This window comes from Manis pentadactyla, chromosome 4, assembly GCF_030020395.1.
Source record: "Manis pentadactyla isolate mManPen7 chromosome 4, mManPen7.hap1, whole genome shotgun sequence".
Taxonomy (NCBI): Eukaryota; Metazoa; Chordata; class Mammalia; order Pholidota; family Manidae; genus Manis; species Manis pentadactyla.
Genome location: NC_080022.1, coordinates 53763819 through 53781345, shown reverse-complemented (window position 1 = coordinate 53781345; position 17527 = coordinate 53763819). Strand labels below are relative to the sequence as shown.

The 17527-nt window shown below is 40.2% G+C and overlaps 1 protein-coding gene across 1 annotated transcript in view; it reads left to right on the top strand.

Annotated features, from left to right (window-relative positions):
• Positions 1-17527, top strand: part of JAK1 (Janus kinase 1) — a 138802-nt gene that overhangs the window by 98764 nt on the left and 22511 nt on the right. The window contains exons 6-10 of the mRNA XM_036911304.2: positions 3345-3508; positions 5243-5585; positions 7181-7366; positions 11000-11157; positions 13377-13500. Coding sequence (XP_036767199.1) covers positions 3345-3508; positions 5243-5585; positions 7181-7366; positions 11000-11157; positions 13377-13500 — 975 coding nt within the window. The remainder of the gene's footprint in view (positions 1-3344; positions 3509-5242; positions 5586-7180; positions 7367-10999; positions 11158-13376; positions 13501-17527) is intronic.

Below are 17527 nucleotides of genomic sequence, written 5' to 3'. Positions count from 1 at the left end.
TTTGTGCGGGGAGGGAGGAGGTGGCCGCTTCTGAGTCGCTGTGGCAGGAGGGAAGAAAGATTAGACACTGGAGAAAAGAATAGAAGAAAAATTTATCATACTGTCAATATCATTTTACCAACCACTTGGTTATTCACCCTACTGGTGATCCTTCAGTTGTCAATTAAAAATACAGATCTTTGTTGTTTTAATGATTTCATAACAATTTTGTTCATTCAACAAACATTTCCTACTGAGTGTCATGTACTCTTTGCTGAAGTGCTGCTCATACTGTGGTGAGCAAGACACATGGTCTCTGCAAGCATCAGACTTACAATCAAGTTGGACAAACAGAAAACAAACAGGCAAATAAAATGATTCATAGATAATGCATAATAACTGTGTGACAGAATATAGGGAGGTGATTGGATTAGAGAGATCAAATTTAAATAGTGTGATCAGAGAAGGTCTCTCTAAGAAGGTAACATTTATACTAAATCTTAAAGAATAAACTGGAGCCTGCAGTTCTAAGGGGAAAGTATTTCTTTGTAGAGCAGAATTTTTCAACAGCAGCGCTATTGACACTTTGGGCTGGATAATTTTTTGCTGGACTGTTCTGCACATTGTAGGATGTTTACTCATAACCCTGACCTCTGCTCATTAGGTGCCAGCAGCCCTATCCCCTCAGTTGTAACAATCAAAAATGTCTCCAGACATTGCCAAATATCCCCTCTGGGGCAAGATTTCCCCTGGTTGGAACCTTTGATGTGGAGGGAAGAGCATGTGAGCCGGCCTGAGGGAGGCAGGAGCTGAGTGGCGAGCTAGCTAGCGCACTGCAAGGGAAAGGAGGAGGGGGTCATTAGGAGTGAGACTGGTGAGGCCGGCTGCGCTGGCTCAGATCCTGGAGAAGCCTGAATGAGCTTTACCCTGAGTACAATGGAAAGCTGTTGGGAGGGTTTGACTTCATTGATGTGTGAAGTTTCTGATGATTCTTGTTGCTATATGGAAAGTGGATTGTGTTCCCTCCAAATGTGCTGCTTGATGCGGGTGTGAGAAAATGTGGGTTTAGTTTAGTGGCAGTATGGCTGGAGGGAAATGGATGGATCTGTGATTAACTTCGAAGATAGAATTGATAGATTTACTGATGGGTTGGTTATGGAAGGTGAGGGAATTTGACGAATCAAAGATGATTTTGAGATTTCTGTTTTGGGCAATGTTTGAAAGATAATGGAGTCATTTCCTACCAAGGGAAGCATGAGGGGAACAGGTTGGAGAAGGGGTGAGGATTGGGTGTTCTTGTTTGGAGATGTAAGACATTTGAGTGGGGATTTCAGATATGAAGTTGAATATGAGTAGAATCCAGAGAAAAAAACATCATTTTTCTAACTAATTTCCTGTTTCTGGACATTTTTCATTTCTCTCAAAGTTTCTTTATTCTGCCACTGTTACAGGCTGTTGTGAACAACCTTACATGTACATATTTACTTACGCATTCTATTTATTATTTCCTTAGGCTATACTTTGACTCATGTGATTTCTGTGTCACAGTTATATTCCATTGTAGAGCTTTAGATACTGATTGTGTATTATCCCTGTTCCATACATACCTTAGAACTGGCCTTAGAGACAGCAGAGAAATGCATAGCCCTGGGCAGATACTGTTCAAGAAAATAAAATGAATTGTCCATTTTCAGATTGATCTTCCTTAATTCAACCTCTCAGTTTTATATATTCATATCTGAGATTTATTCTTTTACCTTCTTGGGGAGAGGATATGTAAGGCAAAAGTAGGCCATTCTTCAAGAGTAAATAAGTATCTCACTAGAGTCTGACCTTTCAGAGGTTCAGGAATGACTTGGCTGCAGTGTAATATACTGAGTTGTACAGTGACATTTACAGAAAGTCACAGCCAAACAAAGTAGTTTCAGATTTTGTTCTGCTCTTTACTCATTGATGACAGATGATCATTGTTAGTCCTCAGTAGTTTGTGGAAGTGGACAGGCTTCTTTTATTACCTGGGAGAAACAGGAAGTCCTATCTTGGAAAGAAGGGAAACTTTAGTGGTGAGGACTCCCCCATCCAAAAGCAGTGAAGTCCCTTCAGGGAAAGGGACTGTCTTACTTCTTCTGTAAAAAACACCAACCCCGAATGTCATAGCCACCCCTGTTCAAGCTAGAGACAGGCTAAAGAACTCACGGTCCTTAGACTTCCATACAGTTTAAGTTAGTAAATATTGAGTGTGGCAGTAGCCCCACGTTGACAAACCATAGCCCTAGAGTCACATCTAGGATGGACTGTCTACCCCACTGCTCACTAGGTCCCTGGCTTCTCCAGCCACTTTCTCCTTTTGACTTTGATGTTTGTAATTGTCAGATGTTATGTATTTCTGTTTGTTTATTCTTTCTTCTTAGAATGGAATCTGTGAGGTCAGGGATGTGGTTTGGTTTACTGCTGTCAAGCTCCTAGGATAGCATCTGGTCCATAATTGGTTCCCAGGAATCAATAATTACCAAGTGAGTGAATGAAGTTATTTAACCTGGTGGTGCCTTAGATAAAGATTATAATGTTAGCATCCAACTCATAGGGCTGTTGTGAAGGTTAAAGGATAAAATGAACCCAGCACAATGTCTGTCACAAGGGTAGGGTTTAATAAAGGGGAGCTAGCATTGACATTATTGTCATTACTCTGTATAAGGCAGGTGGTGTGGGTACTGCTTTTAACTTTTATTTTTTGCTTCTGAAGCCCTCACTGGCTCTTAGAATACTGTGTACCTCCAGCAGTTATTAGGGGTTATATTTTAGTAGTTCATTTCACTATTGGAACAAGAGATGTTGAAAAAACTTATTGTGTGGTAGTGATGCACTGTATAATGTACATTCCTTCCCCTTTCTCTAATCCACATCAGAATGGAATGTGTTGCCCTGTGAGTATACACCCAGACTAAGATATCTTACTGTGTATTTGTGGAATTAATGAATGATCAAACCCCAGCCAGCTGTCACCTTCCCTTGCCCTGGTGCAGTCCAAGCCTAGTACAAGCCACTCTTTGCCACCATTTATATGGTAAGCCCTGTGAAGGGGCTTCATGTGTTTGTGTTGTTCACTACTATCCAGCATAGAGTTTAATAAATATTTGTTAAATGAATGAATTAACCTGGAGAGAACATATCCCAGGCCCCCTGTGCCCAGCTGTTGAGAAAGAACTTGGGTGCCAGAGAAACGATAAATCTTGTTAGTCTCATTGCTGTACTGCTTTTCTGGGTAGCACCCCTCTGTGTGGGGAACCTTCCTCTTAAGACCAGAAACATGGGTGGACTCTTGTAATTTAAGTGGTGGTTCATTTCTTCTCACCTCTGCTCCAAAGGGGCAGTATGATTTGGTCAAATGCCTGGCTCCCATTCGAGACCCCAAGACTGAGCAGGATGGGCACGACATCGAGAATGAGTGTCTGGGAATGGCTGTCCTGGCCATCTCCCACTATGCCATGATGAAGAAGATGCAATTGCCAGAACTGCCCAAGGACATCAGGTAAACCTTCCTGCTGGCTGAAGAATTCATTGTGAGGATAGTGTTACTTTTATATGTTCTCCAATATCTCAGTTTAACCACAGCCAGTTTTTGGCTAACCCTGCTCTCTACAGAGTCTGTATTGTTTTTAGAATATTTATTGAAGGTAGCACAATTGTAATTGTGTCCTAATTTTGAATGTTGGTCAATGACCTCAGAAATTTGTGCTAGGGTGAAAGTTCTTGGCTGAAAATGCTAGTCAAATTAGTGGCCCACACTCCCTCCCTTCCTTCTCTGCCCATGCTAACTAGATATTGCTATCACTGTGTTTTTTTACTTTTGTACTGAGCTCATCTTAAAACCCGTGTCAGTGTAGCTCTACTGGCAGCTACCACCATCCACATCCTGAACTAGAGTTCAGTAGAGAACTGTTAATCCTGATATGAAGAATAATCAACTATTACCTTAAGAAAATCACATTTACTTAAAAATATCATTTGCAATTAAGTCTTTGTGAAGGAATACTCAACCTGCATAATTTCCACCCATCTATGATACATAATAAATTTTTTTTAACAGTGAGCTATTGTGATTGTCATAAATGAAGACAGTCTCATTTTGAATAGGAAGTTATTTATAGCTGTACTATTTGTGATAGGCAACATGCATCTTTTTATAAGGTTATTCTTGTATCTCCTTGCCCTTGGCCAGCATCTGGAGCAGATCCCAAGTTGCTCCTCAGTAGTGCAGGGACTAAGTAAATATATGCTGGGCTGCTACTTTCTCTTTTTTTCTGAGGCTTTTGCTCTGGTTACCTCCTCTTTATTTTTTTTCATGAGGCTAAAGTAAAAAATGACAGCTGTCCTCTGATGTTCCTCTTCATGACATTAATCATAGAAAGTTACAATATTTGTTAGGGACAAATTCCAAACTTCACAATTTTCCACTGTCAGGAAACTCTTGGTGCAGTAGGGATTACCCTGTGCCAGATCCTGTCTCAGGACAGCTGGGAATAAAAGGCAGATGGGTGTCCACACTTGCTTGGCCCCCTCGTTATTTCTTTCATGGGTATTCATACTCTGCTTAAAACTGGCTCCTGCTCTAGCAGTATATCAGTTGAAATTCTGTTAGTGATGGATACTCTCTCATAAGCAGCTGGGTGGGTAACTAATCTTTCAGTTTACTTGTTGATCCATTTAATGTACCTGGGACATTTTCACATGGCAGACACTAAGTCTTTTGTATTTAATTAGCTTTTATGTGTTTTTCCTATTTCTTTTAAAAACATTATGTGATCTTTATAGAGAAATTACAAAACAGACATCAAAGTAAAATACACAAGGCATCTAAAATCACTCTTGACACAGTTCAGACTGTGCTCTGATGTCAAATCTTAATAGCAGTGTGAATCTATGTGAGTACTAATATGCACAGAAGCAGTGACACTAGCAAGCAAAAACATAAGTCAATTTTGCTGCCTATCTTTGTAACCCAGAAAATTTGATGATACATATAGGAATTCCCATTTCAGTAAAACCTGTAGAACCTCTACTTTTCTGTTCTCTTTCAATCCCTATTGACCTCCATCTCCTAATCATCCTCATTGCTTACTTCATCTAAGACCCTCTGGGGGAGTATATCGTTCTTTCTCATTTGGCAACACATGGAAGGAAATTTTATAGACTTAGGTTGCCTCTAAACTCATCTCTGCTAACCTTAAATGAAAAAGAGCTATCTTTTCCTGTTTACTTTTAGCTACAAGCGATATATTCCAGAAACATTGAATAAGTCCATCAGACAGAGGAACCTTCTTACCAGGATGCGGATAAGTAATGTTTTCAAGGATTTCCTAAAGGAATTTAACAACAAGACTATTTGTGACAGCAGTGTGTCCACACACGACCTGAAGGTGAAATACCTGGCTACCTTGGAAACTTTGACAAAACATTATGGTGCTGAAATATTTGAGACTTCCATGTTAGTGATTTCATCAGAAAATGAGATGAATCGATTTCATCCGAATGACAGTGGAAACATTCTCTACTATGAAGTGATGGTAACTGGAAATCTTGGAATTCAGTGGAGGCAGAAACCAAATGTGAGTGGTAATAGTTGTCTGATCAAAACAGAACATCCTGTGTCACATGGTGTATTCTGTTTATCCTGTTGAAATTACCTGTTTGCATGTTCATTACCCCTGTCAGCTGAGTCTGTTTAGGCTAGAGACCATGTATCATTCATCTTTTATTGTGTCTGTGCAGTAGTAGATCTAAATATTTTTGAGTTTTCTCTAGGGAAATAGAGAAATACAATCACAGAATATATAATGTATAATAATATGATAATAGCAGACATTTACTGAGTGCTTATGATGTACCAAGTATTTTCTAAGCATTTTACACATATTAACTCATATATTACTTTGAAAAAAATGTTTGGGGGGAATACTATCATTATTTCTATTTTATAGATGAACACAAAGAGGTAGAGAGAAGTTAAGAAACTTGCCCAAGGTTATAACTAACTAATAAGCATTTGCCAAGAATTGAACTTGGGTGTCTGGCTCAATGAAATGGAGTAATTGACTTTGCAATTTGAAGCTTCTTTTTGAAGTGTTTGTTGGATGAGGCAATAGAGTAGAGTGGTTTAAAAGCATGGGTTTTAAACCTAAATAGATCTGGTTCAAATCCTAGCTCCACTATTTATGGTTATATAGCTTTGGGAGGGTTACTTCACCTCTGTCAACCACATATTAGTCATCTGTAAAATGGAGATACTTACTATATCTATCTCGTACGGTCATTGAGGGGAACCAAATATCACTTAGCAGCACAGAGTGTGGCATAAATTATTATAGATTATGTTATTGTTATTACTATAAATAATAGTAAAGTAGAGGTGAGATTCATTTTCTCCTCCTGTTTTATTCTCTTGCTATAATAACAATGCCTAACACTTATCAAGTGTTTTCTGTATGGTAGGATTTTTGATAATAATAACTTACCTAACCCTCAAAGAACCTGATAAAGATGTAAGATGTATGCTTTATCAAGGGGGAAATGGAGGCTCAACGAGATGACCTAACTAGTTAAGTAACTGGCAGAGGCAGGATCTTACCCCAGATCTCTAGTCTGAAAGACAAAATATTTAAACTTGTGTGGACATATATGATTCACTAGATTATTCAAGCATGGGATTATTATTCAAGCATACTTTCTCTTGAAAATTCCAACTTCAATGTTGTTACAAAGTCAAGACAATCAGTGACCGATTGTGACCGAACAAAGGAGAGAGCCCATGTTCTGTCCAGTCATTTTTGGGAAGAACATGTTCTCTGCATGTGTTGAAACATAACCAACCGTCAGTCTCCAGAAGTGAGGGGACCTGATTTAAAGGTGCATGTCTAGTGGCCAGGCAGTTATTTCCCTTTCTGAGTTTATTTGTACTTTATAGATTATAAGAGTATAGTCAGTGTGCTCAATAAGGTCTCTTCTAGGTGTAAAATCCCAAGATAGGACTGAAAATTGTGATCCCAAACCCATGGGGCTAACTCTCCCAATTCCTGTGTAAAACCGGGCACAGTGGCTTTCTCTTCCACAGATGTAGGCCCTGCATTGGTTTGCTAGAAGCACTGACCTTTTATCAATAGAAAATGAGCCAACTTAATTCTGTGACTTTTATGCATCTTATCAGGTTATAACTGTTGAAAAGGAAAAAAATAAACTGAAACGGAAAAAACTGGAAAATAAACACAAGAAGGATGAAGAGAAAAACAAAATCCGGGAAGAGTGGAACAATTTTTCTTACTTCCCTGAAATCACTCACATTGTAATAAAGGAGTGTGTGGTCAGCATTAATAAGCAGGACAACAAAAAAATGGTAAGTTTGCTCCAGCAGTGATTCAGTCTGGATCTGGTGAGGAGAGGGAGGCTTTTCTGAGGACAGTTGTATAGCACATGCTTTTCTGAGTTCCTGTCCCCAAAAAAATCTGATGACTGTCTTACTTAAGCCAAAAAGTCCCTATTGCTGACACTGACATTATCAATGTCAATTTTTAAGTTACACTGGCATATTCTAGGGCCTTTCTTTTGTCTTGCAAATGTGTATCTGATTAAGGGTTTGCTGCTCTCCCAAAGACATTTCAGCATCAGTATTTAATTCAGAAAGGTTACTAGATTTGAAGGAAAAGATTGGTGAATGTCAGCGTTTTCTCCTAAGGGCTCCTACAAAGCCTTTCTGCTGAGCTGGGCGGGGGGGTCATCTAGGATGAGGTTCGTGGGAAGCCCCCCTTTGCACTCAGCAGACTGTCAGGCTGGTGGCTGTGGCCACAGGGGCATCCTTGTTATGGTTCAGGCACACCCAAGTGACTCTCGGACAGAGGAAGGGGTGTTCTATCTCACTTCCTCTTTTTTGGTATCACTTGAGGACATAATCTAGACAGGCAGGCCAGTTTTAGTCAGGGAAGTGGGAACCTGCCAAAAGAAACATACTTGTGTCAAGGAAGTCATGGCTGACAGCACGTGGAGAGGACAGGTTGGTGAGGCAGGGCACTCTCACAGAGTGAAGGCAGTCAAAACCAGGGAAATACCAGGCTTTGCCTAAAATTTGGCAAATACTGTGTCCAAAGGACAGCCGACCCTCAGTGCTGGGAAAGAATCTGATGATATGGTTTAGGACAGATGGTCACACTTTTACATCTATAGTAACTTGTCTTTTGTTATACCTTTTAGAAAGAAGTTTGGCAACATTTTTTAAAAGCCTTGAAAGTATTTATATATTTCTCCATTCAGGAAATAGGAATCTGTCTTCTAAAAACAAGAAATACAGGCAGTGGTCTGTGAATGAAAATGTTTATCCCAAAATTATTTGCAGAGTCAAAATACTGAAAATACCTAAATATAAAATAATAGAAAGGGAGAATAAACCACTATTCATGAATAGTAGAATATTATATTAAAAAACTGCTAAATTTTTTAATAATCCAAAAAGGTGCTTTGTAAATAGGAAAAAAACAGTGTAACACTATACAATGGTACCAGTTTTGTTCAAAAATTTTTTTTAAGTTATGCATATACATATGCTCTTAGAAAAATAATCAAATGTAACAGCTATTACTTATGGTAGAATTATGAGTAATTGTTGTTTTCTCACTCCTCTTTTAAAAACAATAAACATAACATTAATTTCATCAGGAAACTGTAGTAAAAAATAATAGAGTAGAAAAACCTGGAGATATGTTAGTGGGAAGATGGAAAAAGGAGGGAGGGAGAAAATAAAAATAAGTGCTATTTATCCAGCATATTATTGATATTAGACCATGTTATATGCTGCATCTACATTGTCTTACTTAGTCCTTATTAGAACCTTAGATATGGAGATTTTGGCTCCATTTCCAGTGGAGAAATCTGGGACTCATGGCAAGGTGCAGAAACAAGTCAGTGTACAGGTCACAGAGTGAGAAAGTGGCAGTTCCAGCTCCAGGCATTCTCTTCCCCAGAAACCGTAGTGAGGGAGAGTTGGCACGTTTGTGATCTGGCTCTTCAACGTGGCCAAACCCTGAGGCGCAGAGCAGAGGAGGAGAAGCTGCAGGCAGCTGTACAGTTTTTGTGAGCCAGCCCCTATCCTGCCTGGCTGACAGTCAAGCCAGACACCCAGTTGGTTCACCTGTCCTCTCAGTCAGAGCGCACTCTGACCACATGGGGCAGCGACTGTGCCAGGCTACAGTGCTGTGCAGGGAGCAGGAGGAAGGCAGGAAGAGAGAAACATTTGATCTCCTTGTTACTTTATTTTCATTTACAAATACTAGCTCTTATTGTGTGCCCAGTTCTTCCTATTCTAAATACTTTACAAATAACAATTCTTTTCATTTTTATATTTACCCTATAAGGTGGGTGTATGGTTTTTCTTACTTTATAGAGGAGGAACTGAGGCACAAAAAAGGTTAGGTAACTTGCTCAAGATCATACAGCTCTTAGGTTAAACAATTTAAAATTGCCAATATATGACAATTTTTGACCTATAAAAATGACTATTACATATGTTTAAACATAGATTTGAATCCGGATAAACTGGCACTGGAACCTGTGGGTTATCACTTTGTGATGATTTCTTTATCTTGTTTCCTGTTCCCTTCCCAGCCATGGGATTTCCAAGCCTTTTGATCAGGCAGTACTTTGGCTGCTGGTCTTTCAGGAGAGCATGATACTAGCATGTTATCAAATTATATCTTGATTTATCTCTTCTCTTTGCATCTCCTTGACGTCTCCCATTTTCATTCAGACTTATGCTCTCAGGGAACTTAAGTGCTTACAGGGTCTCGTTTATATGTGACTGGGTGAAGATGGCCAGACCATCCTGAATTTGCTCTTTGGGGATCTGCAGGTGGCTTCCAGGTAACATATGAAAGGAAGCACACTTAGCACAGAGTCTCCTTCCTGAATTACCATCCCTGTGGTGGCTTGGCCTTGGCCTTCTTGGCTCACAACTCTAGAGTCACCCCTTCTCTTGGCATCATAACTATCACTAGGCCCTGGTACATCCATCCTGTCTAGTTGCTTATATCCAACCATTCCCTTTACTGATCTTCTTGTCTCTGTTTTTCTCTGCTGCCATCCTCTCCTTTCTCCAGTGTATGGCAAAGGTCTTATTCTCAGTGTCATTTTGCTCTCTGAAGGTTCGGGTGTTTTTGAAATATTTTTGCAAATCAAAGCTCTAAATCATGGCTTAACATATCTTCCTTCACCGGGAGGTGTTCTGGTTGAGCTCATGGCTCCATTCAGATGGGTAGTCTCTGCTCAGGTCTATATGATGGAGACAGAAAAATTCACCTGTCTTCACCTCTAAGCACTTTTCTGAAAAGCTTCCTAACGTGAAATTCCCTCCTTCTTCACTTTTGCCTTTGCCTCTCGCACTTTGAGTAAGGTACTCCATTTCCTCCAAACCCTCAGAGGTCCCTGGACTTAATCTAGCAACCTCATCATTGTCTGGGACCATTCCTGGATTAAAATCCAGGAGTTCCACCTTCTAGACCAGCTGTGTATGACGATGTACCTATGCCTATGTTTCCTTTTATACAAAATGGGAATAATGCTGACTGAGTTGACCATTGCTTAGTGCCAAGACCAGGATACCACTTGCTCATGATGTTCTCCTCCCACCTCCACTTTTTTACCTCTGCCTCCTTGATTCAGGTTCGCCTCCCATCTGGACGCAGATGGCAGCTTCTCCACAGGCCCCTGCCTGCCACAGCTGCCTGTTCCACCCCTCCTCACACACAAATGCTCTGTACCTTCTTTGGGAGTTTGGAGATAATAAGTGAGAAAGTGTGATGAACAGTCAGAATCCTGTATAAATGCAAAGGGTACAGTTACTGTCAACAAAAAGTGTTTCCTTTTGGGGTCATGCATTCTCCACTGTTTTAAGTATCTTCACACTATGTACCTCCCCCTAGAGTCAGCTGCTTAAGATAGTAGGCACATGATGTAACTATGGGAATTTCTTCTCTCTCACCAGGAACTGAAGCTCTCTTCCCATGAGGAGGCCTTGTCCTTTGTGTCCCTGGTAGACGGCTACTTCCGGCTTACAGCAGACGCCCATCATTACCTCTGCACCGATGTGGCTCCCCCGTTGATTGTCCACAACATACAGAATGGTTGTCATGGTCCAATCTGGTTGGTTCTAAAACCTTATCAGTTGCCTTTGGTGTGAGAAGAATCCATATGTCACTGATGGGGAGTGTAGCCTCCTTAGACACAGGTGTCATCTATTGTTCAGGTTGGGGCCAGCTTAGCATGTTTAGTACTTACTTGGTGCCATCTTTTCCAGGCCTGCTGTCTATCGGTCAGGCCTTCCTGTCATCTCTTACCTAGGTCCTTGCAGCAGAACCTCACGTCTTCTCTCTTACTTGGTTCTCCTCTTAGTTTGGCTCCCTCATTTCTCCATAGCTGACCACAAAGTGCTGCATTTCCTAACCCCTTACTGTGCCAAACACAGAGGAAGATAGAACACAGGTCTCAACATCAGGTAGTCCAGTAAGTAAGGGAATCCTGAATCAGCTTGCCCTAAAGTACTAGATAAATGGTAGTGAGACTCACCAAGCCTTAGATCTGGAAGAGGCTTTACTGGATGTCTCATTTCACCTGCATCTCAGAACTAGTAGCCTGAACTAGGACTCAAATACCTCTGGTGATAGGGTACTTAGTACTACATGAGGCAGCCAGTAGATTTCAGCTGTAGCAATTACAGATTTGCATTCCTTCCTGATACGGAGTTGGAATTTGCTTTTCTGTTACTTTCTGCCATTTGAGTTCTGCTCTTTGAAGCAACACGGATTCAGTTTGCTTCCTCTTACAAGACAATAGCAGCTGTTTCTTCTGAGTCTCTCTTCCCAGACTATATGTATCTGGGGAAACATCTCTTCAGCTGCCTTCTACATGACACAGTTCCCACCTTCTTCCCTGTCCCGGTTACTTGTGGACAGGTAGTTTGTTAGTGGGGTGATCCCTGGCCTGGAGAGGCTCATAGGTTCATGGAGAGACTGACACACAAAGAATTGAAGAGCAAAGGGTTGAGCATTATAGTAATGCCCCTTAAATATCCTAACCACAGTTAGGCTTCAAGGCCACAGCACTTGCTTTTCCCTTGGCCTTGAATGCCCTTCCTCTAGATCTTAACAGCCACCACCACCTTCAGGTGTCACTCAGATACCTTATTGGTGAAATCTTCTCTGACCACCTTCTATAAAATAGCCACACTTCTTCCCCCTCCACACCCTTACTCTGAAGCTCCTTCATTCTGCTTTATTTTTCTTCAGTGGCATTTACTACTTCCTGACATACTATGTTTATTTTTGTGTCCATTTGCTTTTTGTCTGCCAACCCTCACCGCCCATATTATGAGCCCCTTAGAGGCAGGGGCAGTCTACTTTGCTCACTGCTTTTTCTCAGCACCCATAGCAGGGCCTGGCACTCAATAATATTTGTTGAATTATTTGAATTTTATGTTCTGTGGAAGGTAACACTCACTGCCTAAGGTGCCATCTTAGAGTGGGCAACATTAAAATCAGATTAAACTTTGAAAAATCAGTGATGGTTTACCAGGTGTTAAAGAGGGGAAAGGGTATCCCAGGCGAGGCATCACCATATGCAAAACCATGAAGGTGTCGAAGACCATGGAGCAGTTGGTCTCTGCCTTTCTAACACATGTTGACCACATCAGCCCTCTTTCACCAACACTTAGCACTCACTATTCACTAGGTATAGTGACCTCATGCATGGTTTTATTTAGCAGTTTACTTTGCTCTATGTGCCAGGACTGATTGGTCTGGGGACACAAAGGAATGTAAGATAGATATTCCCTACTGACATCATTCTAATCCTCACTGGTTTCTTTATTCAGTGTTTATTATTATTCAACTATTCACTTATTTATTGAGCAGCTCCTGTGAGCCAGCCATGCTCTGATTACTGGGGATACAGCAGTGAACAGGAGAACCCCAAATTCATGCCTTCCTGGGGGCTCAGGTTCTAGTTTGCTGCCTGGGGATGGTGTGGAGAGACCCCTACTACTGTGTCATGGGAAACTATCACTGGCCATTGGGGAGCTCTTCTGGTTAGAGCTGGAAAAAGATGTGTGGGGAAATCGAGGATGAACAGGACTCAGCTTAGGTAGCAGGTGGAGTCCTCTTCTAGACCCTGAAGACTTGAACATCTCAGGGCTCCTCAGCATCCCAGCTTGCCTCATGTAGCATATCAGAGACGTTTGGACCCAGGACAGGTAATGTGATGGGATCATAAGACTTGAGGCTACTCAGGGAAGTGGATTTTGCATGGGGTTTAGAGTGCTCCTGTTGGTATGAGCTCTTTCTCCCTTTGCCTCTTTCTCCCTCCAGCACAGAATATGCCATCAATAAATTGCGGCAAGAAGGAGGTGAAGAGGGGATGTACGTGCTGAGGTGGAGCTGCACTGACTTTGACAACATTCTCATGACTGTCACCTGCTTTGAAAAGTCTGAGGTCAGTCAGGACCCTGACTTGGGCTAACCATGTGGCCACAGGGTGTCCAGTGCAACCAGTCCAGGAGCTGCTGCAGACAGGGCCAGCCTGGGGAATGGGAATAGAAAAGCCCGAGTTTTTGAGAAAATCCCTGGGAGTTCTGAAAGGGACAACCTGCTCTCCGAAAGGAGACTGCTTCCGGGCAGCCAGACACAGTGAACTTTCCTCTTTGTGGCCCTTTTTTTCTCCCAGGAGACCTGTGGGAGGGGTCCACTATGGCTCTGGAAGGTAGAACAGGACCAGAAAACCAGACTAAGCACTTGGAAAATTTAGAGTAATTATTTAGAGTCGTTTATTTTATACTCATTGTCAAGGACATCACAGACCAAGAGCATGGCAGTTTGTGGCATTTACTGGTAAAGACCAGTGCCAAGAAGACTGGCTCGGTAACCAGCCTAACACGGTTTTCTCCAGATGGTAGCTTAAGACATTTTAACAGACAAATTGTCCCATGTTTTGACAAGTGGAGATGTCCATTAGTGACTCAAGTGTAGATACAAGCCAGGAGTGATGTGAGAGAGAGCCTGCGGGCTAAGATAGAAGTCAGAATTGTTCACTTTACCTCTCTAGGCCACAATGCCTTTGTTATTCATGTAATATGTTTAAATACAAGAAAAGGATTTTTTTCATTGTTTTAATTGAAGTATCATTGATTTACAATCTTATATGGGTTTTAAGTATACAACACAGTGGTTCAACATTTACCCATATTATGAAATCCTCACCCCTTCCAATGCAGTTACTATCTGTCAACATAGGAAGATGTTACAAAATCATTGGCTATATTCCCCATACTGTACTACCATCCCTGTGACCAACTTATATTACGACTGACTGAGAATTTTTGTGCCCCTTCGTCACCCTCCTCCTCCCCACCCGCCTACACCAATCCTTCCCCAGTGATAATCACCAGTCACTTCTCAGTGTGAGTCTACTGTTGTTATGTTTTCTTTTTTTAAATTCCACAAATAAGTGAAATCATATGGTATTTTGTTTTTCTCCACCTGGCTTATTCTGCTTAGCATAGTATCCTCTAGGTCCATCCATGTTGTTGCAAATAGCAGGATTTCTTTTTTTAAGGCTGAATAATATTCCATTGTGTATATGTACCACATGTTCTTTATCCATTCATCTATTGATGGATCCTTAGGTTGCTTCCATAACTTGGCTATTGTAAATAATGTGGCAGTAAACATAGAGGTGCATATATTTTTTAAATTAGGGATTTTGTTTTCTTTGGGTAAATTGCTACAAGTGGAATTACTGGGTCATGTTATTTCTATTTTTGGTTTTCTGAGGAACCGCCATACTGCTTTCCACAGTGGCTGCACCAGTTTACATTCCCATCAGCAGTGTAGGGCATTCCCTTTCCTCCAGATCCTCACCAGCACTGGTTATTTCTTGCCTTTGGATAGTGACCATTCTAACTGGTGTGCGGTGGTATCTCATTGTGGTTTTGATTTGCATTTCCTTGTTGATGAGTGATGTGAAGCATCTTTTCATGTGTGTGTTAGTGATCTGTATTTCTTCTTTGGAAAAATATCTGTGCAGGTCCTCTGCCCATTTTTTAATTGGGTTATTTGCTTTTTTGGAGTTAAGGCATATGAGTTCTTTATATATTTTGGATGTCAACCCCTTATCAGATAAATCATATTCTCCCATACTGTAGGTTGCCTTTTTGTTCAGTTGATGGTTTTGTTGTACAGAAGCTTTTTAGTTTAATGTAGTTCCACTTGTTCATTTTTTATTTTGTTTCCCTTGCCTGAGGAGATGTGTCCAGGAAAAAATTGCTCATGCTTATTTATGTTCAAGAGATTTTTGCCTGTGTTTTATTCTAAGAGTGTTATAGTTTCATATCTTACATTTAGGTCTTTAATCCATTTTGAATTTACTTTTGTATATGGAGGTAGACAATAATCCAGTTTCATTCTCGTGCGTGTAGTTGTCCAGTTTTCCCAACACCAATTATTGAAGTGACTGTGTTTTTCCCATTGTATATTCATGGCTCCTTTATCATATATTAATTGACTGAATATGTGTGGGTTTATATCTGGGCTCTCTATTCTGTTCATTGATCTATGGGTCCATCTTGTGCCAGTACCATACTATTTTGATTGCTTTGGAGGATAGCTTGAAGTCAGGTTGTGTAATACCTCCCATTTTGTTCTTTCTCAGGGTTGCTTTGGCTATTTGGCTCTTTTGTGGTTCCATATGAATTTTAAGATTATTTGCTGTAGTTCATTGAAAAATGTTGTTGGTATTTTGATAGGGATTGCATCAAATCTCTAAATTGCTTTGGGCAGATGGTCATTTTGGCAATATTAATTCTTCCTACCCATGAGCATGATAGGTTTCCATTTATTTGTGTATTTCTCAGTTTCTCTCATGAGTGTCTTATAGTTTCCAGAGTACAGCTCTTTCACCTGCTTGATTAGTTTTATTCCTAGGTATTTCATAGTTTTTGATACAAGCATAAATGAAATTGTTTTCCTGATTGCTCTTTCTTCTAGTCCATTGTTAGTATACAAGAATGCAGCAGATTTCTGTGTATTAATTGCGAATCCTGCAGCTTTGCTGAATCCAGGTATTCTAATAGTTTTTGGTAGTGTCTTTATGGTTTTCTATGTATAATATCAAGTCCTCTACAAATAATGATAGTTTAACTTCTTCCTTACCAATTTGGATGCCTTTTATCTCTTTGTCTTGTCTGATTGCAGTGGCTAGAACCAACAGTACTATGTTGAATGAAAGTGATATAAGTGAACATCTTGTTATGTTCCAGGTCCTAGAGGAAAGCTTTCAGCTTTTTACCATTGGGTATGTTAGCTGTGGGTTTGTCGTATATGGCCTTTATTATGTTGAGGTCATACCCTCTATACCCATTTGGTTGAGAGTTTTCATCATGAATGGATGTTGAATTTGTAAAGTGCCTTTTCAGTATCTATTGAGATAATCATGTGGTTTTTATCCTTTTTGTTAATGTGCATGTATTACATTGATTGATTTATGAATATTGTACCATCCTTGCATCCCTGGAATCAGTCCCACTTAGGTCGTGATAGACAATCCTTTTGATGTATTTTTTAATTTAGCTTGCTAATATTTTGTTCAGGATTTTTACATCTGTGTTCATCAGATATATTGGTGTATAATTCTTTTTTTGTAGTGTCTTTGTCTGGTTTGGTATTAGAGTGATGCTGGCCTCATAGAATGAGTCTGGAAATATTCCCTCTTTTACTTTTTGGAATACTTTAAAAAGGATGCGTATTAGCTGTTCTTCACATGTTTGGTAGAATTCAGCTGTGAAGCCATCTGTACCTGAACTTTTTTGACTACCAGCTCAATTTCATTACTGGTAATTGGTCTGTTCAGATTTTGTTTCTTTCTGGGTCAGAAATACAACCTTACCTGGAAGGTTGTATTTTTTAAGAAATTTGTCCATTTCTCTAGGTTGTCGAATTTATTGGCATATACTTTTTCATAAATTTTCTAATAATTCTTTGTTTTTCTGTGGTATTCATTGTGACTTCCTTTTTCATTTCTTTATGTAGTAGATGTCATAATCTGCATTTTTTTGTGTGTCCCTTGACTGATTTTGTGTATAGTTGGTTTTACTTCTTTTAATTTCATACTTACTTGGTAAGTAATTGGCCTACTACCTTTACTGTGGGTTGATTGTCACATGTGAAAGCTATTTAGGCTTAAGAACATTTCCTTCTACAGAAAGTCCCTTTATGTGCCGTAATGCCAATTTGGTGGTGGTGATTTCCTTCAGTATTCATTTATCTGGGAAATTTTAAATCTCTCCTTCAGTACTGAATGATAGTCTTGCTAGGTGGAGGATTCTTGCTTGATAATCCTTCTGTTTTCATACATTAAATATTTCATGCCACTCCCTTCTCGCCTGTAAAGTTTCTGCTGAGAAATCTGCTGATTTCCTGATGGGATTTCCCTTATAAGTAATCTTTTTTCTCTCACTAGATGCTTT